Genomic DNA, 25312 nt, shown 5'->3' on the forward strand with positions numbered 1-25312 from the left:
GTGTTGGAAAGATGCATATCCGGACGACCAACATATACTGACACTTTAAGAAATGAAAAACGCGTAAACCCGTGATTATTCCTGCTAACTGGGGGCAGCCATTTTGTTTAGTTTGTGTGACGTCCGGTGGTATAGCTAGGGGCGAAGTGACGTCAGCTCCGTCCAACGCCTCCATGCAGTGTAAACAAACGCTCTAATTTACGACAAGGCGCTTTGCTTTCATCAACCTGACTTGTAAAACAACATAAATGACTTGATAGAATAATAAACTATTTAATTAAATATATTTCAATTGGCATCAGTAGAACGAAATGGAGTTTCGGTATTTTACTCTTAAAAAATCCAAAAGAAAACCCCCACCATATTAGTAGGCCTATTGGTAGGGTACGTTCGAGCAAAAACGACCACTCAAGAAACCCAAATGACAATTTTCTTTTCTTTGGGACTACGTAATTGGTAAGTTTTCAGATTTTAGATGGGAAAGGGTTTTACAGACTTACTTACTGTAACAAATCAAGAAGGCTGATAACGTCCATTACGATTTCAAGGGTGTTCGCGCGGTTAAATCACACAGTACCCTGTGATCATAATAAAAGAGGCACCTGTTTTTAGTGTGTCTAGACACAGAGCCTGGGGACCGTCTAAATATACACCTGCCAATCAGGAACCACAGGTATAGGCCACGTAAAGAAAATACCAATTAACCAAGAAAACACCCCGATTATTATTTCAGTACGTGGGTTAATTTATGTACAACACGTAAGACAGTTATTTCAACACTTTGAGAATGGTGGTTTATTTTGTATTAAAATATAATATATACTTGGTGCTCCCTTATTGGGAAGGATGTTGAGTGTTGAGTGCGTCGTTAATAAAACATTTCGTTCATTCATTCCTGTTAAGGTTAATGTGATCCCTTAATTCTTTCACTCAGTATATTTCTCTCATAATGTCATATATAGAGATGGAAATAACATGTTTTGAAAATAACAACAGAAAAAGAGAAAAAAAAGAAGAAAAAAAGAGAGAAAAAACTACCATTATGTTGTGCAATTGAAAACAATATTCAGTTTAGAAATAAATAAAACTCTAATACAAACTATAGTAAGAAAACGACGCTTACAGCGTTATGGCCGCCATTTTAGTTTTAAAGTTTAAAGTGTGTTTTGTTTAACGAGCCCACTTGAGAACATTGATTTATTAATCATCGGCTATTGGATGTCAAACATTTGGTAATTTCGACATAATAGTCTTAGAGAGGAAACCCGCTACATTTTTTCCCATTAGTAGCAAGGGATTTTTTTATATGCACTATCCCACAGACAGGTAAACACATACCACGGCCTTTGATATACCAGTCGTGGTGCACTGGCTGGAACGAGAAATAACTCAATGGGCCCACCAACGGGGATCGACAAACACACAAATAGCGAGCGAGCGCTTTACCACTGAGCTACGACCAGCCCCCCCCCCCCCCCATTTTGGTTTTATCGACTGGTATAATCTTGCTATGATGAGATAATTCAGATTATTTTCTTGTTGCTCCCTCTGTAGTGAAATTAATCACATAGAGTTATCTCGTATCAAGACTACACTTAACGAAATTGGTGGCCATAACGCTGGAAGCGTCGTTTTCTTACTACTTCATATATCAAACCAAACCGAAATTATTTACAAAACAAAATTAGAGGAGGATGGGACAGACTATAGACAAATACTCAGATACCAAATACCAAATAAAATATTTTAATTTAATCAATTAATTAAAATAAATACCCCAAACCCGGTACAGAACATTCTCTTGTTCCTGTTTTATGAAATAGGTTTTCACCTAATGCTGATAACTCCATCCATGACAGGCACGGCGAAGCAGGTGGGAGCTGGGGTGGGGGGCTCTAGCCCCTCCATTAATTCTGAATCAAAAATATGATTGGTAGTAAATCTTAATTTAGAAATGCATTTTACTTCTAGAATGCAGGAAATTGCATTTCAAGATATCTAGTTTTCAAAATGTTACGGGGAAGCATACTCCTTGAACCCCCTACAATTTTGCTTTGCGCCTTTATCTCAGTCAGCCAACCCACCCCCATCCCTTCCAATGTCTACTTGCGTCCGCTGTGCCTGATGACGTGTGAAATGAAGTAAAGTTGAATTATTGTTACTTTAATGAGCAGACACTTTCTCTGGATCTATCCACAGAATTACAGCGTGCCTACTTTAAGATAAATGCGTTCACAGCATTAATGACAACAAGATTCAGATCCTGGGTCTTGTGATAGGGGTGGGTGCTACATTGTCGGCGGAACTAGAGGTGGCACGCCGCTCGACACCCCCCCCCCCCCCACACCCACCCACACACACACACACACACTTCTGGATCCGCACCTAACAGCATGGATGCATCAGGTTATCTGGGTCTCTTGATGACTGTCTGCCTGGTCGATCTGTGCCAAGTCTTTCTTGCAGAACTGGTACGTCACAGCCGCACAAAACGTCTGACTTATGATGTTGCAATAGGTTCTGAAACGGTCCCTGAAATAATCGGTAAAATGCAGGTTATTTCGTGTTTGTTTAGTTAAAGGCGCTATCTCAAACTTACATGGCGGTTTCTCCGCCAAAATTAGTTATTATCTCTAACTTTGAAATGTAAACAGTACACTGTCATCTATAACGATTACAAAGAAATCAATTAAATTAATTTAAAGGTAAATGAAAAAAATACTCTCTCTCTCTCTCTCTCTCTCTCTCTCTCTCTGTCTCTCTGTATATATATCAATGATATTGTAAACACACAAACTGTTATTACACACATACACACGCACCCACACACACACACACACACACACACACACACACACACACACACACACACACACCCTGGTCTATTCGCACATATATAAACAACATATGGCCGATATATCAGAGAATACATACATAAGCCAATCAATGGCAAACAACAGACTTATTCCATCGGACGGGATGCCCAATGACGTCAGAATTATTATTAACGTCACTAAGGCGGAACTCGGCACAGGTGGAATGGCCAAAGAACCAACAGAAGTTAGAATCCTGAAAGTCAAACAAATATGAAACTATATGCATATACATATATAACAAATGACTGACTGACTGAATAAATGAAAGAAAGAATGAATATGCCAACGTACAAATTAACATACGTTTGTGTTGTTTAACTTAAAAAGATTTAAAGTATGTTGTGGCAGTTCTCATGACTGGTGTCAGCGGTGGAGCAGAACATGCTCATCTTTCTCGAACACCTGATACCATCACTGTTATAACGGTGATCGCCTATTGGTATCATCACAACTGTACTTATTCTAATGAGTTCTGGCCGCTGCTAGTTTCGATTTGGTAAAACTAGGTTTGGAGTGGCAGTCCTCTTTTGAGCAGTGAAAGAGAATGAAATCTCCGACAAATACTCTCCCCGACAGTGGCAGTCCTCCTATAGACGAGACACTAGACGGAGATTAATGGAATCATCCACTTTTGTGCCCATTTTGCATTCTGCGGAGATACGGCCCTGATCGCGTGTTTCAGATTCAATGTCCTCTTACTCATAGGCCGGGAAGTAGCCTAGTGGTACAGCGTTCGTTCGATGCGCGGTCGGTGTGGGATCGATCCCCGTCGGTGGGTCCATTGGGCTATTTGTCGTTCCAGCCAGTGCACCACGACTGTAATATCAAAGGCCGTTGTAAGTACTATCCTGTTTATAGGATGGTGCATATAAAAGATCCCTTGCTGCTAATCGTAAAGAGTAGCCCATGAAGTGGCGACAGCGGGTTTCCTCTCTCAATATATCTGTGGTCCTTAATCATATGTCTGACTTCATCGCTTATTAGGCATTCAATGGAGACCCAGCATTTTTTTTTTTTTTTTTTTTTTTTGCATTCTTACCACTACTATCGTCATAAATACCTACCATGACCGTAACCTTTGTTTCCTACGATAGCCAGTCCGTTTCACGAAGCGCCGTAGCTTACTGTCGTCGTAAATTATGGTGATAATTTACCATCGGTACGAGGCAGTTGTAAGCCACCATTGTACAGTTAAATGATGAAACTGGTTTCGATTAATAATAATAATAATAATAATAATAATAATAATAATAGTAATAGTAATAATAGTAATAATAATAGTAATAATTAAAAACAAAACAAAAACCAAACAAAAAACGTGTATATATATATATTGTTGTGGCCGCGTCCCAAGGATATCAACAAAGTCCAGAGAATACAAATAACATCCACAGATGACAAGGACGAAGTGTTCCAGTTTTCAGAATTATAAATCTATTTAAAGGTGATGAGTAAATGGAAATAAAGTTAATGTTCACAGGTAAGTTTCCAACATATAGATAGATAGATCTCTTCCTTTCAGATATAGTTATATTAAACCAGTGAGGACTGCATCTCCAATAAATGTAAACAGCTTGCAGTTGCTTATAAATATTGCTTCCATAAAACAAGTTAATTAAATAAAGATGGTAAAGTTAATAAAATTTGACTTTAAAAATATAAGTAAAAGTTATTCCAGTGTCAATTTAAATGTATGCAATGTAATAAAGTTGGAAAGTTGGACAAGGGGACATGTCTTTAATGTTTGTTTGTCAGACCGCGAACGAGTGAGAGAACAACCGTTGACGTCTATTGACGTCAGCCTTTTATACTTTTTCTTTTGTACCACGTGACGTCATAACAGCCAATCAGAAATTACGTCACGCTAGGAAGAGATCTACCTTTACAAAATAAATATCATTTCATTTAATAATTACGTTATGCACACAATTGCTCAATAAATAAAGTAATTGCTTTTTGGTCCAGCTTCCGTTTGCAGTTTACAGTTTGTAAATGCACATTCTAAATCCTTTTGTAAATACGTCAGTTTAGCCCATAGCAAAAGCATTACCAACTTGAAATAATTAATTCTGCGAATTTCTAAAGTGCATAAAGATGAAACTAACATTTCTTAATTGCTTTTTTAGTCTAAAATTTGCGTAAAACAATTTTACAGAAAAAGCCTTTAGAATATTTATAAAAATGACATTATTAACCAGGCACAAAACACGCTCATTTTGCATAGCAAATACATTGGGAATTCAAGCTAATAATACAAACAAATTCTAATGTGCATAAATATGAGACTATTATTACACAGTTGCTTTTTTTGGTCTAATTTTAATATAAAATAGTTTTAATGAAAAAGCCTTTGGAAATATTATAAAAACAGCATTTTTATACTGTTGTTTACAAACATTGTGTACCGATATATCAGACCTTAGTAACCAGTATGTGTAAACAGGTTCTCAGCGTACAAGGATATAGTTCCTAAAAGCACTAATATTACAGTAATCAGTTTTACAGTTATTACTTCACTTAATTAATAAAATGATTTGCCATAATGTACAAACAATATTAGGATACGTTTAACTAAGAAAATAGCTAATCGACCGTACAAGTTTTGGAGGAAAATAAACTTTACTGAAGGGCAAGGTCAATCCCGGCAGCCATGTCAAAACAGTCGATCAAACGGAAATTTATCCCAGGCTTATTTATGAGCCCATGGAATGTTTTCAGTGTGTAAGTACACACACTTTGCAGTGATGGAAATATTTACATCAATAATATTAATGTCAACGTTGTGTCATAGTTTTTATATGCACAGGAATTTGGGAATTAAATAAAGTCGAAGACCGCAAGACCAAAACACGGACGTCAAACATTAAATTAACACATTTAGAGATCGTAATATACTAATATCCCATAAATAAATTACGGCAACTATTTACAAACTTAATTTCATACACTATAAACAAATTATTATGAAATACAACTAAATGTAGCTCGCATTGTGCATCCAAACGATCACTAATAACAATAGTTACGCAATTTCGTTTTTGCTTATAGTGCGAGACACGACAAACGGCACTACTAAGAATTTCATTAAACAATAACTATAATAAATGGCATAGTTCCAGACATTACAGAATACAAGCAAATATGCAAATAATTACTACTAAATGTAAAAATAAATATTGTGTTTTGTCCAATATTAAAATTACTTGAGAAAGGTCCACGTCACAGCACAATTACAAAAATTATTGGGACAGCCATGACACGCTCCCCCTCTTAATTTGGACACTCCGGGTCAAATATAAACCAATTCATGGATGTCACATACAGCTGAATTTCACATTAACACGAATAGTTATTCATTAATATCTACACAGAAACACTGCTTATCCAAGAAAAATTCACAGTTCACCAAAGGCACAGTTTATCAAAAACACAATCCATCGGTGGCATCAGGGAATTAAAGTTCTAAATGTAACAGCACAGTTCCAATTTGCTCCATCCACAGAATAAACACAGTTTCCTATTATTTATATCCACAATACATGCTGCACATACAATCCTTCATGGTTCTAAAAGTAGCAGAAGTATTCCAGGATCTCCAACCATGAGGTTGCCTAGCATTACATAACCAGCCAGATTAAATATGCTAAATGTCTATTCATCAATTCCAGTCATCATTAACTAATCCCCAACTAGAAGAAAGGTATCCGTGTCCCAGCCAATTAGGTTGATCAAGTCTAACTGCTGAAACAATTCCTGTAGTCAACACTACATTAAACCCATTAAATCACCTTATCTCCTACTGAGATAAACCCGTATCCTCCCAACATCCGGATACGCCCTGATGACAAGGAATTGCCACAGAACTCATAGCAACACCATTCCATTCCAGGTGATCTATATACCACAACATTGTTGCATCCTACCTATGGCCAATTCCTAGATGAACTAGACAATTAAAACTATTTACATCAGGCTTCATTATCTATTTACACTAAAATGAATACTTCTACAATACAATTTATATACATTTATCCAGTCTGTTTCTTACACAGCCTTCATCCATTTGAACATGTATCCACACCTAATTACTATGTTATACTGTGCTCTGTTTCCAAATTTTACCACCATATTTCAATTTTTTTTCTTTATAGTATTATACATTTTTATTTAATAGTATTTCTACTTTTCTTTCTCATATGCCATTTCCTTTTAAAACATTTAAAAAACCCAACTATATGATATAATAATAGGCACTGTGAGTTCTGAAGAAAATGTTCCCTCTCCTACACATTTTCAGTTTATTGGACTGAATCTACCTCCAGGGATAACTTTCTTCCTTTGTAAAGACGAAGCCGATCAACATGGTAAACTTTTGGGGGTTGTTTTGGAGTCCTCCTGACAAGGAAAGTCAGGTCGTCAAGTTTCCTGGTAATGAGATACGGACCTTTCCATTTGGAAGTCAGCTTTTCACAAACTACATGTCTTAGAAGAGGGTTGTGAAGCCATACAGCTTGTCCTTTCGAGAATGTTCGCCTTTTGCTATTCGTGTCGTATCTTTTTTTATGATACACAGCATGTCTTTTCAGACTTTTCCGGGCTGCTTTGTGTACACGCTTTAATTTATGTTCAAGCTCGGATATATAAGATTCCACTTCACTTTCCTTTTTCTCTTGAACAGGTTTACCAAGGGGTGCTGTTTTGGCTTTTGGCTGCTTCCTGACTACACACAAGTCACAAGTTTGACAATATACCTCAATGTCTTCTTTCATTCCAGGCCAATAAAATGCATTCTTTATTCTTTCCAGGGATTTCTGCCTGCCCATATGTCCTCTAGTTGGGATGTCATGGTAAAATGTGAACACATCTTGCTTCAGTGTTTCAGGTACGATCAGCTGCAGTTGAATCGTTTCTTCATTTTCATCATGCCACCGCCGGTACATGACACCTGAATGGATCTCCAGTCTATCCCAATGTCGCCATAAGGTTTTGGTAATTGATGATTTGGATGAAATATCATTCCATCCTGGTCTTTCACCTTTGCTTAAGGCTGTAAGTATAGGAAAGATGTTTTCATCATCCAACTGTTTTTGATGAATTTCAGTTACATTCCAGCCCTCTAGGATGACCGGCGAAAGATTGTGTGGTTCAATTTCAGTCCCAGTATCTTGTTTCCTGGTAACAGCACATACAACATCAATGGATACTTGTCTGTTAGCTGGTTTTCCCTGATCAAGTGGTTCATCATTCAACTCCATATCATCAACACTCTCTGAATCCATGTCTTGGACTGCAGTTTGCCTCTGACAAACTTTGCATGGATTTCTAGCCAGTGCATCTGCATTTGTGTGGTTATTTTTCGCTTCAAACAATCCTGTATTACCTGGAATCATGATTGTATTCCTTGCTTCGACTCGGCAAACCATCCCGCCTTCTCCGGTTGTACACTGAATATGTTGGCCTTTTAGCTTCAGTGTCAGGCTTTTGTAGTCTATTGATTCAGCAAACTTCAGCAGGAAATCCTGTCCTAGAATAGCATCAATAGTGATATCACATATAACCACTGGATGCTCATATTCCTGCCCAGCAAGAAATATCATCATCATTGCACAGCCTAGTGCTTCCAGTCCTGTACCATTGACTCCATTCATAGGTTTTGACCATGGTAACAGTGTTGGTTTATAATTTTCAGATATTGTATTAAATGTCCTCTTCGAAAGAACTGTAATTTTGACTCGCTGTCTACAAGGAAATTAGATAAGACTTTATACACATGTCCCTTTATGTACATTCCATTGTCACACTGCTCATTTCCTTTTGTAGTTACTCCAACTCTGACATCTATTCTATGTAAAGGCTTCGATGTCTCCGTCCTCTCCCGACCTACTGAGAGGACAGACTCACGTTTCCCCGAAAGTCTATTTTGACTATATTGTGCATTCTCCCGCTCGAAGTGAATGTTCCATACAGAGCAGTCTCTTCTTATATGATTAGGAGACCTACAAATGAAGCACCTCCTTACAAAGGGTTGTTTTTGATAGTTTGGTTTATATCCCATTTCAAGTTTTTCAATTCTCCACAACACTTGTTTCAACAAATCATTCTGCTCCTGTATTTGATTTGAAAATTCATTCATTTCAGTATTACACATGGACTGAGTTGTGTAGTTCACATTTGCTCCTCCTAAAGCTCGAACTGATGCTCTTTTCTTATCCTTACAGTCACCTATAAGGGTTTCATATCTCTCGCATACTTCCACTGCATCATCTAGTGTCTGACAACCCCTGTCAATACAGTTAAATTTCACCTCTGGACATACTGCTTTGTAAAATTGATTTAAAGCAATCACCTCTTGAGCTTTACTATCCAGGCGCCCATATGCTCTTTTAGTTATCTGACGTATATCATCAGCAAAACGAGCAATTGACTCGTCCGGGTGTCTGCTCCTCGTTTCAAGGCGACTCAACCAGAGTGACTGCTGTCTCTCACTTCCAAATCGTTGGTTCATTCGTTTGATCAGGTGATCAAGAGAATTCCTTTCCAATAAGGTAAGACCCATATAAAATGTTCTTGCAATATCTTTAAGGCTGGCAGCTAAAATTAGCAACTGCTGCTGTTCTGTCCAGTCTCCAAGATCAGCACAGTTGCGGAAATGTGAAAGGTATTCTTCCCAGTCTGCTATACCATCATAACAGTCGGGCCGTATAGTCATCGGGTTGATATTCCCTGAACAGTGTTTGTGAGTTGTCTCCCTTGAATTGTTATTTCGCAGGTGAGATACTGGATGGTTTATCCTACTTCGTCTATCCGGAGACAAGTAATTTTCGAAATAAAAATTTGGTGATGAATGGCCCATTACATTCCTCCTACAATATGTCCTGCCTCCTGCTTGCATGGTACGTACTGATTGCCTCACTGTAGTTTCCTCACTGGAAGACATTTCCTGTGAATAAGATTTTCCAGTGTGATATTCCACTCCATTCCTTCCATTTGAAAATACAGGATCCTCTAGGCTATCCTCGTTAAACAAGATATCCCCTTGTCCAGCTCCTTCCGAGACATTTGGCAACTTAAGAGTAACTTCAGGATCCGGTGAACATACAGTTTCATTATCCATGACTCTGTGAATAAATTTATAATGTTTTCCTGGAAAGTGTTACGATTCCTCCTCAGTACGTGGATCCGGATCAAGGATGTTTAATAAATAAACATCCCACTTCTGACACCATGTTTGTTGTGACCGCGTACCAAGGATATCAACAAAGTCCAGATAATACAAATAACATCCACAGATGACAAGGACGAAGTGTTCCAGTTTTCAGAATTATAAATCTATTTAAAGGTGATGAGTAAATGGAAATAAAGTTAATGTTCACAGGTAAGTTTCCAACATATAGATAGATAGATCTCTTCCTTTCAGATATAGTTATATTAAACCAGTGAGGACTGCATCTCCAATAAATGTAAACAGCTTGCAGTTGCTTATAAATATTGCTTCCATAAAACAAGTTAATTAAATAAAGATGGTAAAGTTAATAAAATTTGACTTTAAAAATATAAGTAAAAGTTATTCCAGTGTCAATTTAAATGTATGCAATGTAATAAAGTTGGAAAGTTGGACAAGGGGACATGTCTTTAATGTTTGTTTGTCAGACCGCGAACGAGTGAGAGAACAACCGTTGACGTCCATTGACGTCAGCCTTTTATACTTTTTCCACGTGACGTCATAACAGCCAATCAGAAATTACGTCACGCTAGGAAGATATCTACCTTTACAAAATAAATATCATTTCATTTAATAATTACATTATGCACACAATTGCTCAATAAATAAAGTAATTGCTTTTTGGTCCAGCTTCCGTTTGCAGTTTACAGTTTGTAAATGCACATTCTAAATCCTAAGAAACTTCAACTTTTGTAAATACATCAGTTTAGCCCATAGCAAAAGCATTACCAACTTGAAATAATTAATTCTGCGAATTTCTAAAGTGCATAAAGATGAAACTAACATTTCTTAATTGCTTTTTTAGTCTAAAATTTGCGTAAAACAATTTTACAGAAAAAGCCTTTAGAATATTTATAAAAACGACATTATTAACCAGGCACAAAACACGCTCATTTTGCATAGCAAATACATTGGGAATTCAAGCTAATAATACAAACAAATTCTAATGTGCATAAATATGAGACTATTATTACACAATTGCTTTTTTTGGTCTAATTTCAATATAAAATAGTTTTAATGAAAAAGCCTTTGGAAATATTATAAAAACAGCATTTTTATACTGTTGTTTACAAACATTGTGTACCGATATATCAGACCTTAGCGACCAGTATGTGTAAACAGGTTCTCAGCGTACAAGGATATAGTTCCTAAAAGCACTAATATTACAGTAATCAGTTTTACAGTTATTACTTCACTTAATTAATAAAATGATTTGCCATAATGTACAAACAATATTAGGATACGTTTAACTAAGAAAATAGCTAATCGATCGTACAAGTTTTGGAGGAAAATAAACTTTATTGAAGGGCAAGGTCAATCCCGGCAGCCAAATCAAACGGAAATTTATCCCAGGCTTATTTATGAGCCCATGGAATGTTTTCAGTGTGTAAGTACACACACTTTGCAGTTATGGAAATATTTACATCAATAATATTAATGTCAACGTTGTGTCATAGTTTTTATATGCACAGGAATTTGGGAATTAAATAAAGTCGAAGACCGCAAGACCAAAACACGGACGTCAAACATTAAATTAACACATTTAGAGATCGTAATATACTAATATCCCATAAATAAATTACGGCAACTATTTACAAACATAATTTCATACACTATAAACAAATTATTATGAAATACAACTAAATGTAGCTCGCATTGTGCATCCAAACGATCACTAATAACAATAGTTACGCAATTTCGTTTTTGCCTATTATATAGTGCGCGACACGACAAACGGCACTATTAAGAATTTCATTGAACAATAACTATAATAAATGGCAGTTCCAGACATTACAGAATACAAGCAAATATGCAAATAATTACTACTAAATGTAAAAATAAATATTGTGTTTTGTCCAATATTAAAATTACTTGAGAAAGGTCCACGTCACAGCACAGTTACAAAAATTGTTGGGACTGCCATGACAATATGATATATATATATATATATATATATATATATATATATATATATATATATATATATATATATATATATATATATATATATATATATAACATTCTAGGCCAAACGACCTTCAAATGAAAATACATGAGATAAGTCTCATGTTTTATACATTCGGCAATTTCAGCTTAGCAAATAAACTGACAAAGTTACTTAGTTTAGGTCGCTAGATGCGTGGTTGGTTTGAAATCGATCCTTGTCGGTGGGCCCGTTAGAATATTTCTCGTTCCAACCAGTGCATCTGGTATATCAAAGGCCGTCGTATGCGCAATCCTGTCAGTGGGATGGTGCACACAAGAGATCCTTGATTCCAATGGACAAATATACACACACAGTCAAACCTGTAATCAGCGGTCACCTGCCTTAAGCGGCCACTTTTTTCCTCCCAAACGATTTATAATGTAAATGCACCTGTAATAAGCGGTCACCTGTCTAACGCGGCCAGCGGCCACCTAAATCGGATCCCAAATCGCTAAAATACCTATATTAAGCGGCCACAATAAATGTTTTCTGTTATATAAAACGGATATTTTAACAACAGCGATAAGGTGCAGCAAAAAACCGATATTCACACCTTCAGGAATACTAGCACCCATTCAGTCCCGACATCTCAACTTTGTATCAATTAAGAAAGTATGACTGGGAATGCATCTAATTGCCTCTGGGCAGGCTATGCTTGACATATGTAAATTCACTTACTATGAGAATACACCACATGAAGTAGGAATTAAAAATAATTAAATGGAAAAAGAAAACAAATTTGTTGAGAACGGTTAATTTAATGCATTCCAGTTGCTTTTTTTTTTTTTTGAAAGAGACGACATGTCAAAAGTTGATTTATAGTCAGTTATGAAGCATACATCCGTTAATTAGAAGTACATACGGTAAAACAAGAAACAACAACAAACTCTATATGTGTGAACCTGTAATCAACGGCCACCTGTCTTAAGCGGCCAATTTTACCTACTCCCTTGTGTGACCGCTTAACCCAAACAAAAATGCATGCATGCGGCTAGGTTGTTGCAAGGTAGTTAGACGGTTGTTACAAGGTAGTACAAGCAATGCAAGCTATTTGCAAGCTAACATTTAGCTCGCGTAAGGTAGTCAGTATTTCTGCAAGCTTGCCGCATGCATGTTTTCATTTGTGAAAGCATGCGCTTGCTGCATGCATATCTTCAAATGTGCAAGCTTCCCGCAAGCATGTTTTCATTTTGCAAGCTTGCTGCATGCATATCTTCAAATGTGCAAGCTTCCCGGAAGCATGTTTTCATTTTGCAAGCTTGCTGCATGCATATCTTCAAATGTGCAAGCTTCCCGCAAGCATGTTTTCATTTTTGCAAGCTTGCTGCATGCATATCTTCAAATGTGCAAGCTTCCCGCAAGCGTGTTTTCATTTTGCAAGTTTGCTGCATGAATATCTTCAACTGTGCAAGCTTCCTGCAAGCATGTTTTCATTTTTGCAAGCTTGTATATCTTCAACTGTGAAAGCATGTCTACACTTGTGGAGAAAAAGCGAAGTCCAAATAATTTTCATGTTTTATTTTTTTTTAATTCATAACTTCTCATATGATTTATCAAATACAGTGGGAACAGTGGCTAAACAACCAAACATACATGTAACAGATTTAGATAGTATTTACAATAATAATTAAAACAAAATTAATATTAATACATACGAATGATAATGCAATATGGTTAAAAAAGAATCATCTTGTAATGATTGGATTTTCAATTGGCCCCAAAAATAATAACATATGCATGGTCATGAGAGGATGACATGGGTAATGTTTGGTTGAAATTAGCCTGGTGGAATTTGAGAAGATGTTGAAAATGTCCGAGGTCAGGGTGGCCATCTTGGATTTTGAATCAGTCCCAAAAATAGCAATACTTTGTCAGGTCCATGAGAGGATCGTTTTAACCAAGTTTGGTTGAAACCTGGACGGTGGACCTTGAAAAGAAGTTTTTAAAATGTCTCAGTCAATCGGAGGCCAGGCCGGCCATCTTGGATTTTGAAACGGCCTGAAAAATAACAATACTTGGTGAAGGCCATGAGAGGATAATTTGGAATAGATTTAGTTGAAATCTGCTCATACGTGGACCATGCATGAGAAGTCAAAAACAACTCAGTCAATCAAAGGCCAGATCGGCCATCTTGGATTTTGAAACTGCCCAAACTCTTGGTAAGTGCCATGAGAGGATCACTTGGACCGAATTTGATTGAAACCTGGCTGGTGGAACTCAAGAACTAAAAGGTCTCAGTTAATCAGAAGCCTGGGATGCCATCTTGGATTTTGAATCAGCCACAAAAATAACAACACTTAGTAAGTCATGAGAGAATCGTTTGGGCTAAGTTTGATTGAAACCTGCCTGGTGGACCTTGAGAAGAAGCAAAAACATGTCTCTGTTAATCAGACGCCAGGGCAGCTATCTTGATTTTAAATCTGCCCGAAAAATAACACACTTGGTTAGGGCCATGAGAGGATCATTAGGAATACATATGGTTTAAATTTGCATGGTGGAACTTGAGGAAAAGTAAAAAATGTCTCAGTTATTCAGAGGCCAGGGCGGCCATCTTGGAATTTGTATTGGCCTGAAAAAATAACAACGCTTGGTCAGGTCTATAAGAGGATCATTTGGACCAAGTTTGGTTGAATCCTGCTTGGTGGAACAGGAGAAAGAAGAAAACAAGAAGAAACAAACAAATGACTTTACACCACAGTGTGGATCTCCAGATAGTGGAGGAATACAACCTAAAACAAGAAGAAGAATATAGGACAAGGAGCTTTTTAGCATATTAGTTTAGTCAAGACTATTCCACATACATGGAACATGTCTATCATACAGGTAAACTAATTTTGAAGCCTAAGTATCTGACAACATGTTCATGCTTTTCACTTTAAAACCATTGTTGTTTTTTTTAAGAATTATACAAAATGCAAGATGGCTGCCACTGATGATGGCGCAAGCTTGTAGGTAGATCGTCGCAAGCTTGCGGGAAGCTCGTCGCAAGCGTGCGGGTAGCTCGTCGCAAGCTTGTAGCAAAGTTGTAAAAAATTTCCAAATACTAGCTTAAACTGAACAAGCTTGTGGGAAGCTCGTCGCAAGCGTGCGGGAAGCTAGTCGCAAGCTTGCGGGAAGCTCGTAGCAAGCGTGCGGGAAGCTCGTCGCAAGCGTGCGGGAAGCTAGTCGCAAGCTTGCGGGAAGCTCGTCGCAAGCGTGTGGGAAGCTCGTCGCAACCGTGCGAGATGCTAGTTGCAAGCATGCAAGAAACTGGTGGGAAGCTTGCTGCAAGCATGCAACAAGCTGGTCGCATGGTTGTAAAAAGGTTCCAAATACTAGCTCGAAACGCGGTAGTTACTACTGTGTAAAATATGCTTGTACAACCTTGTTGCAAGGTAGTTACCTGCTAGTTACCAGCTATTTATTAAGGTTGCAAATTTTTTTTGGGAAGGCAGATTTGAATGTATATACAAAATTACCCAATGTTTTACACCCAATAGCTGATGATTAATACACCAATGTGCTTTAGTAGTGTTGTTAAACAAAATAAACTTTAAAATTTTAGTTTAGGTCGTGATGGTATCACGACGATAGTAGTGCCAAATTTGTTTCGTGGCGGTTTTTGGAGGCCAGCGCTTATTGGAAGCCCGACACGTATTAGAGAAAATCCGGTAAATATAAAATATATCTCACCAAATCACAAATGCTTCGGCGACAGAAATCGACCCCAACATCATCTGACCCACGAAAACTGCCGCACACGCGACGTAGAGGGCGCTACCGTCGCGGTTCAAGGTCGCACATAGAGGAATCACAAAACGAGTCACTCGTTTATCTATATGATTCTTTTCCTCACAAGCTATAAGCATATCCGGGATCGCTGCCGCTCTGAAATAGAGTTGGTTATTATTATGACAACATAATAATAATAATACAAATAATAATAATGTGCAAATAGAAACTACTTGCACTACTGTGCACAGAAAGGGCTGTCCTGGCCTGGTGCTTGAGTCTAGACCCACGTTTCTAACAGATTTTGAGACAGTAATGTCATGGCAACACCATACAAATGACACGCGTGTGACGTCATTAGAGTTTGAGTTTCGACTCTTACGGTAGTACTAAACCACATAACTTCCGGCTGGGTCAAAGTTGACATATTCATAGGGTGCTAAGTCATATTTTAGACAAGTTTGTAGTTTTATGCAAAATTTAAAATAAATTTAAAGAAAAACTTCACCAAAGACATAATTAAATTTGTTGTCACTACTGTGCCTTCTGTTCTTAGTTATACATAATAATAAGCTTGTTAAACATACCTTTAGATCTCCAGATTAAAATATTTTTTAAAATAATCACTTAGTTTGCTCTCATGAAGACAATTTTAAATTTATACTAGATTCAGAACCAATTTTTTTCGATTTGATTATCTGCCTTGGAGTAAGTTGATCATTTATTTTATTGTTAAAGCTGTATTACCCAATGTTACTAGCTAAATAAAATGCTGGATTACTGATTGTAGGAATACATCCAAAGTACATATTGTATTGATCTGGATTAGAAAATAATACAATAAAATAGATGTTCGGGTAATTATGCCATTTAAAAATAGTTGTTTTCTTTCAGTAATTAATTAAAAATAAAGGTGTGAAAGCTGGATGATAATTCCAGATATCACAAATATTAAAAGCGACAACTACAGTAGGCTACAAATAAAATATAGTCAGGAATATGGCGGCTCCCAATTGTTTTGACGGTTCATTATGAAAATCAGCATGGCCGATGGATTTGAAATTCCCACACCTGGTAACTTGAAGACGGCCACACCCTGCATACAAGATTTCCTCCCAACACTAATGTCCAGGACATTAAGTCATTACTTCATACAGGTAAAAACAGTCATGTTGGTGTTTCCTTCCTCAGACAGTGTATTTTTTTAATACTGATATTTCTTTGATGTACCTGTTCAGGTCTCCTAATCTAGGGGTCAGTCAAGTGCATGTGTTTTAATGGAATACTTTAAAGGAGTAGAGGTATTTTGACTATCTTTGTTGTCTCTACATATATACCCGAGTACACACACCCAACTGACAGTAAATATCTTCAGGAGTTTTATTTTAAAACATTTTATTGTTTAATATGACATATTGCATTTGTACAAAACTGTATACAATATATACTGAACAGCAAAAGAAATGCAAGATTCCAAATCATAATATAATTGTGCAATTGTGGGGTTATAATTTATAAGTATTATGTCAACTATCATTTTACAAAACATAACATTGAATTGCTCAATAAACGAAGTTATTGGTTCAATTCACAAACACGACAGTTTGCACATAATTAATTGGAAATCGCTAATTAAAGATAGCACAAAGTTAATAACGTGTATCACCACCGTTGTTTTCAATCACTGCAGCACATCGTCATGTCATGGATCGAAACAATTCCTTACGATCCCTTTAGGGATGGTGTTATAGGCATGTAAAACAGAATCGGTCAATTCCTGTAATGTGGCTGGAAGCACGTCACGTCGATGGATCCTACACTCAATTTCATCCCACAAGTGTTCTGTAGGATTTAAGTCAGGACTTAAAGCTGACCAGTCCATTGTAATGATGTTATTCCGAGCTAAGAAGTCCTGTGTCAAACGTGCGTTGTGAGCTCTGGCGTTGTCTTGTTCGAAAACCATCCGACGTCGGCCAGCCATGAATGGCAAAAGTACAGGCTGGAGCACTTCATTAATGCCCCACCCAGCAGCCAGTCCCCCACTACGACAACCTCCATTGTACTATAAGATTACTGGTGGAAAACGACGTCCCCAACGTATTGCACCCCCTAAAATCAGCAACATCAGCGACGCGCCTCCCCAACGATCACGTTCAAGGACACATGTATCTCTGAAGCGTTCTCTACTATGTCTCCATACATGTATCCGTCCATCGGCCATATGGATACAAAATCTGATTTCGTTTGAAAAGATGACATGTTCCCATTGTCGACTTTTCCAATCCCGGTGAGCCTGCGCCCAGTTACGCCGAGCTAGTCGGTGACGTCTTGTTAGAATCTGACCAACATAAGGACGCCTGTCATGCAGTCTTGTCTGTCTCAAACGGCGACGATCTGTATCACTGCCGATTGGTCTGTTACGTGTACCAATGATCTGCTGAGCTCTCGAGGATGCTGTTAAAAAGCGATTTCGTAGATGTGACGTCACAATTTGTCTGTCCTGTCTATTAGATGTAACCTTAGGTGTTCCGCTTCGTAGTCGATCTGCAACTGCGTTGGTTTGTTGGAATCGTTGGGCGAGTCCATCTATTGTGGACTGATGTACTCCAACATCTCTGGCTACTCTTGGGACTGTCCATCCGGCTTGTCAACACCTTAGGTTCGGTGTCTCTCATCTATGCTAAGAGGTGGCATTGAGAAAACACAATTTAATATGCTTTAACTACGCACTATCGATTTGTTTTGACTTTTATACCCAATAGGCTGGTCAAAACATCAATTTCGTGCACTGTAACACATAAACTGACTTCATGAGGAACGTGCAAATGGTGACTTTTTTCATTATTCATAATGGTCAGAAACACATTAAAATGATCAGCTTTATTGAATTTATATTAGCAACCTTTAAAAAACTTATTATTTTCCTGTAAGTCATAATATTGTTTTCTAATTTTGTTACAAGTAATTATTTGCATCGATTTGAAAATTCTCGCGTTTCTTTTGCTGTTCAGTATATATCCCTTATGAGGTGTACATTATATTAGGTTGCCCTGTAGAAACAACAGTTTCAGTGAGGCTGTCACTTTATGTCAGAATACACCAGATCCTGGTTGTCATAAAAACACATAGCTGGACACTTTTTGAAAAATGTATGTTATTAGTATAGGTAGTACTAAACCAAATAACTTCCGACTGGGTCAAAGTTCGAGGTGCACCCAACTTTTGATAGAGAAGTGAACACCAACAGTCCTGTGATTGGTTATAAATGTGAGTGTGTTGGTTGTGAAAAAAATAGTTTCATCTTGGCTAAAAATGTATGCAATTTTATTTCATCTAGTACCACTGTGTCAAGTAACCTTGTGCTTGGAACGTGTATGGGGTACCTGTAAAAAAAAAAAAGTACTCAAATTTTGTGCGTAACTAGGGTAGTCATAGACGCTACCCGTTATCTCAGAAATGAGCAGCTTGACACCTACTTTTTGGTCATTCACTTTAAGGGTGAGAGTGGTAGTATTTATACACGTGGCGTTTATATCGATTGGTACGTTGCAGGTAGGAGTTTTAGTCACATATGTTACTATTGTCGTCTATGGGATTTGATTTGGTAGTATACACTCTTAAATCTTTTATAACTACAGGCCCTGCAATTACGTGGCACAATATCTATTACGCTAAAAGTTCATATAGATTGGATGCGGCGCGTCCGTGCGGTCCGCAAAAACTAAATATATTAGTTTCAATGCGAGCGTCTAGACTGGATACGTGCGATGCATGTGTCTGCAAAACGCATGGGACGAAATAATCGTGTATGGTGTGTATGTTTAAAACACAAGTCGCAGACGCATTACAAGCAACAGTCGGACCGCACGAACGAGCCGCATCCTGTTGGTTTGCATTCCAGAAATGTTCATGAATTGTGTGTTATAACAATAAAACAAACAAACAATAAAACAAACAGTAAAACAAAACTAAACTAAACTAAACTAAACTAAACTAAACTAAACTAAACTAAACTAAACTAAACTAAACGAAACAAAACAAAAACAACAACAAACAATCAAAAACCAAAACGAAAAACCAACAATAACACAAAGATTTTTGTAAATACAACAAAGAAACATAAAGAGAAAAACCAAAAGAAAGAAAAAAACAACAAAAAAAAAACAAAAAAAAAAACAACCCCAGATGGATATAATTTTTATTAGTACTTTAAACTAACTGTACTTACGAAGATGAGGTAGCGAATGCCATTAAACAGGCTCTGACGATGGAAACGATGAAGGCAAACGGGTTTCTTCTGGTCAGGACAAAGAGAATCAAGGGAAGAACGATAAGCGAGTAGATGAGAAGGCCGACAAGTATCGTCAAGACAAACAGCCCGAGACGAGAAAACGCTTCGGTAATGTCCGTGATTCCAGCGATGGCGGAAGCGATAAGACTGCCAATGCCTATAGGTGCGAACCTGAAAAACGAAACACTGAATTTATGAAAATTTATTAAGGCTTATATGGATTGGTTACGGCGCGTGGGTGCGGTCCGGATTAAAAAAACCCACCGAAATACATTAGTTTCAATCAGAGCGTCTAGACTGGATGTGTGCTTTTAAAAAAACGCATGCGGTCAGCCGCAATAAAATAATGGTATGTGGTGTATATGCTCAAAACGCAAGCCACAGACACATCAGACTCAACTGTCTGAACGAACGCACGCGCCGCATCCAATCTTATAATCCGCTAATGCGGGAGTCTTAAAGTTGCATAGCCCAGTGGTAAAGCGCTCGCCTGATGCGCGGTCGGGCTAGGATGGATTCCCATCGGTTGGCCCATTGGACTATTTCTGATTCCAACCCGTGCTCCACAATTGGTGCACAAAAGGCCAGGATATGTACTGTTGTGTTTATGGGATGCTGCATATATAAGATAGCAATGCAAAGTTGCCATTTAAATGCCTTTGACTATGAATGCATACGTCAATTACGGAGTGTCGCTACAGTACGTTTGCATACGATTTCATCAAATGTTAATGTCAATAAACGACGTGCTCTGACCTTATTAAAACACATCTAATTTGCATTTAAATTGCAAAGTTATGAAATTCCTAAAGAATGCGATCTGATAAATATCACATACTTTTATTACACTGGATACAATACCTACTACATGTATATGATAAAATGGTATACACACCAAAATATTTTTCTCATTATGACAAAGACGATTTCAGTGAATCCGACGAAAAACCGCAAAACAACATCAGCCTTCTCCTTCACAGAGTTGGTAGCCACGCCCAAGGCTGTGCAAATGGCAATTAAACCTGAAAGTAAGACCACGTGTATTACAGTAAGTTTATATATACATATATACATATATATATATATACTGAACAAAATAAGAAACTTCCGCTAACTTTACTTGAACATAACTTGATGAAAACAAACTGGGGGAATAATTGTTATATATGCGTTTAAAGAGTGTTCCATGATGCATCGTTTGGTGCATAAATCATGGCCATAGGTTAACAGAAACTGGGAGAAATTTTGACCAAGTGTGGTAGGGGTTAAAACAAACCCCACCCACTTAATAACGGGTATGACCACCTCTTGAATTGACCACTGCAGTGCATCGCAGGCGCATAGAATTGACTAAAGTGTTGATTTCTGCCTGTGGAATATTGTTCCATTCCTGAATGAGCGCTTGACGAAGTTCGTTGACGTTAGCGGGTGGGTTGGGACGACGCCTCAATCGTCTGTCCAGACTATCCCAGACATGATCGATGGGGTTGAGATCAGGACTTTTAGTGGGCCAGTCATCAACGAAATCAATGTTATTTGTCCTAAGAAAATTTACAGTGTCTCTAGTTGTATGAGATGTGGCATTATCATGCTGAAAAATCGAGATTTTGGCGTTGTTATGGAACAGAGGAATGACGTGATGAGCGAGAATGTCATCGCGGTAACGTTGAGCATTTAAATTGCCATCAATGACGACTAGTGGTGAACGATAACTATGGGCAATGGCTGCCCAGACCTTGACACAACCCCCACCCCCGAAACGATCTTGTTCAAGAACACAACAGTCAGCATAGAGTTCATTTCTCCTACGGTGGACGCGCACCCTGCCATCACCACGTTGTAAAGAAAATCTGGATTCATCCGAAAAAAGAACGGTATTCCAGCGTCGCCGTATCCAACGAGTGTGTACACGTGCCCAATTAAGACGATCTAGACGATGACGTTGCGTTAAAACGCATCCGACGTAAGGACGTCGTGCATGTAAACCGTTCTCCCGCAGACGATTACGAACAGTTTGCCCACTGATTCGGACATTATGAAGCCCAGGTGTGTTAGCAGAAGTAGCAGTGGCAGTTTGGAATCGATTGCGCAAATGCGTGTTCATGATATAGCGGTCTTGACCACGCGTTGTCGGACGGTCACGACGTTCACGACGTGGCAAGTCGTTGGTGCTTCCTGTCGTTCGAAATCTTACGCGAAGATTTCGTATCGCTCGACTAGAACTCCCAACATGCGTTACAACGTCTTCTGTCGACATGCCAGCATCAAGCATGCCAATCGCCCGTTCGCGTAAATTATTGGGTATTCTTGGCATACTAAAAATGCTACAATGTAAAAAACGTTAATTTTTTACAAATTCACTTGACAACAATGTCAGTAAGACATGTAAAACAAATTGACCGAATACTACACGGGACATGTCGAACCATGCATGCACGTGCAAATTGAATTTCACGTTGTCGACGATTAACAGTGCAAAAATATTCGATAAAATTCATGAATCCTGATAATACAGCTCAAGGCTAATACTACCTATATAATTTCATTACACAATGTATTCTTTAACACAACAAATACTACATGTACAAATCGGAAGTTTCTTTTTTTGTTCAGTATATATATATATATATATATATATATATATATATATATATATATATATGCACATATATATACACATATATATATATATATATATATATACATATATATATATATATATATATATATATATATATATAAATTTAACTTTGATGAATGGTTTTACAAAGAGCGCTCATCTTGTCAGGAGCAGTAATATTAAATAATTTTAAATAATTCCAGACTTCAGTAGTTCTTCATCGTTTTATTGCTACAGCTCTCTTTCGTATGGTCAAATAATGACCACGCTCTTCAGGCAATATTAACGAATACTGTTAAAAACGTGTGCGACTGATGACGTCACAACATCAGTTGATGTATGACGTAATTCTCGACAACTTCAGGTCTTATGCTGGCGCTTGGTACAGTTAGGTGACATCGGTGTTACTGATGTTTTTGAGAACGAATTTATTTCGGTGGTGGCATGTATATGTATATGTATATATATATATATATATGTATGTATGTATGTATGTATGTATGTATCATATAATATCTTACATTTTCAGTGCAATCAAAGTATGTGATATTTTTCAGATCACATACTTTAAGAATTTGATAACTTTGCAAATTAGATGTAAATTAGTCGAGTTCTACCGGCCTCGGTGGCGTCGTGTTTAGGGAATAATACATGATCAGTGAACGTTAGATACCATTTACCATCAAACCTGCCTCGGTGGCGTCGTGGTTAGGCCATCGGTCCACAGGCTGGTAGGTACTGGGTTCGGATCCCAGTCGAGGCATGGGATTTTTAATCCAGATACTGACTCCAAACCCTGAGTGAATGCTCCGCAAGGCTCAATGGGTAGGTGTAAACCACTTGCACTGACCAGTGATCCATAACTGGTTTTGTGCTATCCTGCCTGTGGGAAGCGCAAATAAAAGATCCCTTGTTGTCTGTCGTAAAAGAGTAGCCTATATGGCGACAGCGGGTTTCCTCTGAAAAACAGTGTCAGAATGACCATATGTTTGACGTCCAATAGCCGCTGATAAGATAAAAAAAAATCAATGTGCTCTAGTGGCGTCGTTAAATAAAACAAACTTCTTCTTAGTCGAGGTCTCGGCACTAGGTGTATTGACATTTAAGCAAACGTACTTGGGTGACACTCCATGATTGACGTTTGCATTCATAGTCATTAAATAAAAAACATTTCAATGGCAATTTGACACTGAAAGCTGTCCAGAGTTCAGAAAACAAAAAAAACGTTAGGCATAACTTTATTTTGATGACGTCATTCGAATTTGAAATCATTTCCATTCACAAATACACCGCGCCACATATGCTTACGTCATTTGAATATCTAGTAATGGTGGACTGGAATTAAAGTTGCGTGCACAGTTTACAAAAACACATTGTATTAAGCTTGAGCTTATATGATAAAGAGATTATTACCCTCGTGTATTTCGGTATCGTCGATATCATATATTAGGAATACAAATAATGTATTATGCTCGCCAGAGGCTCGCATAATACATTTTTTATTCCTATTATATGATATTGACGATACCGAAAAACATTCTGGTAATAACCTCTATATATCCTATAAATGAATGAATGAATGTTTAACGACACCCCAGCATGAAAAATACATCGGCTATTGGGTATCAAACTATGATAGATGTATATCCTATAACGTACTCATGATATCCATGTCATAAGCCCATGTAATAATGTAGTGCATTAACCCGGTTAATAATGGTGTGCAAATGTAAAGGTATAAGCACATTTTCACGGTCTCTCGGTATGTGAATGTGTAATTTTGTTACAAGCCATCAAGACCTATGTACCTGAGCGTAACGTTTTCATAAGATTTAGTTAAAGTGCGTGACATCAAAGTAATTTGTGCTAATCGTGATGACGTCATATTACCGATGGAGGCAACTGTACTGTAATTTACTCAATATCGAATGAAAATGTTATTTTAGAAGTGTAATAGGATACATAGAATTCGCTACTCGTGTATTTTAATATGACAAAATATCAACCTCATCCAGTTAATCAGTATTTGTCTCGGCAGAGCCTCGACAAATACCGATTAACATAGACTCGGTTGATATTTTCCATATTAAAAACACCCGTGAGGAATCATATATGTATACAATCTGATTAAAATTAGATCTACTGGTCTACCAGATGATATAACAGCATTGCGTGGACTCCCATGTCCACGTGATATTTCATCTATAAATAACAAATTAAATATCGACCAATTACACTTCGCCTTTTATAGCGTTATTCGGGAGCATACAAATTCTAAAAATATCGGGCGAGACTATTTATGTTGGTCTATTTCAACATTAAAAAGCAGGGCGAAAAGTGCAGTAATAAACTCTGGCTATACCATGATGGTTGTTGGTTTTTCAAATTCTTTTCAAATCACTAACATGATTTTGTAAGTAAGGTTTTAAATGGTCGAATGTAAGGTCAACTGGACATGAGCTCCAACGAGTCAGTAGCACGCTTAGGCCTACTATTAGTGTCAGACACGGGTGTTGTCTGAGCTAGACCGTCTGTGAGCCTGTCGCATGGGTTTATGGCGCCAGTCTCTCTTCAAACTCTCAGACACTTAACACTTAATTATTAT

The 25312-nt window shown here is 37.6% G+C and overlaps 2 protein-coding genes across 2 annotated transcripts in view; both read right to left on the minus strand.

Annotated features, from left to right (window-relative positions):
* Positions 1 to 25312, minus strand: part of LOC121373720 (excitatory amino acid transporter 1-like) — a 95160-nt gene that overhangs the window by 45904 nt on the left and 23944 nt on the right. The window lies entirely within an intron of this gene.
* Positions 1488 to 25312, minus strand: part of LOC121375863 (excitatory amino acid transporter 3-like) — a 26352-nt gene continuing 2527 nt past the window's right edge. The window contains exons 2-6 of the mRNA XM_041503578.1: positions 20983 to 21109; positions 20025 to 20258; positions 15758 to 15952; positions 2935 to 3069; positions 1488 to 2532 (exon numbers count right to left, since the gene is read on the minus strand). Coding sequence (XP_041359512.1) covers positions 2403 to 2532; positions 2935 to 3069; positions 15758 to 15952; positions 20025 to 20258; positions 20983 to 21109 — 821 coding nt within the window. The 3' untranslated portion in view covers positions 1488 to 2402. The remainder of the gene's footprint in view (positions 2533 to 2934; positions 3070 to 15757; positions 15953 to 20024; positions 20259 to 20982; positions 21110 to 25312) is intronic.

Source organism: Gigantopelta aegis, chromosome 1 (genome assembly GCF_016097555.1).
Source record: "Gigantopelta aegis isolate Gae_Host chromosome 1, Gae_host_genome, whole genome shotgun sequence".
NCBI lineage: Eukaryota > Metazoa > Mollusca > Gastropoda > Neomphalida > Peltospiridae > Gigantopelta > Gigantopelta aegis.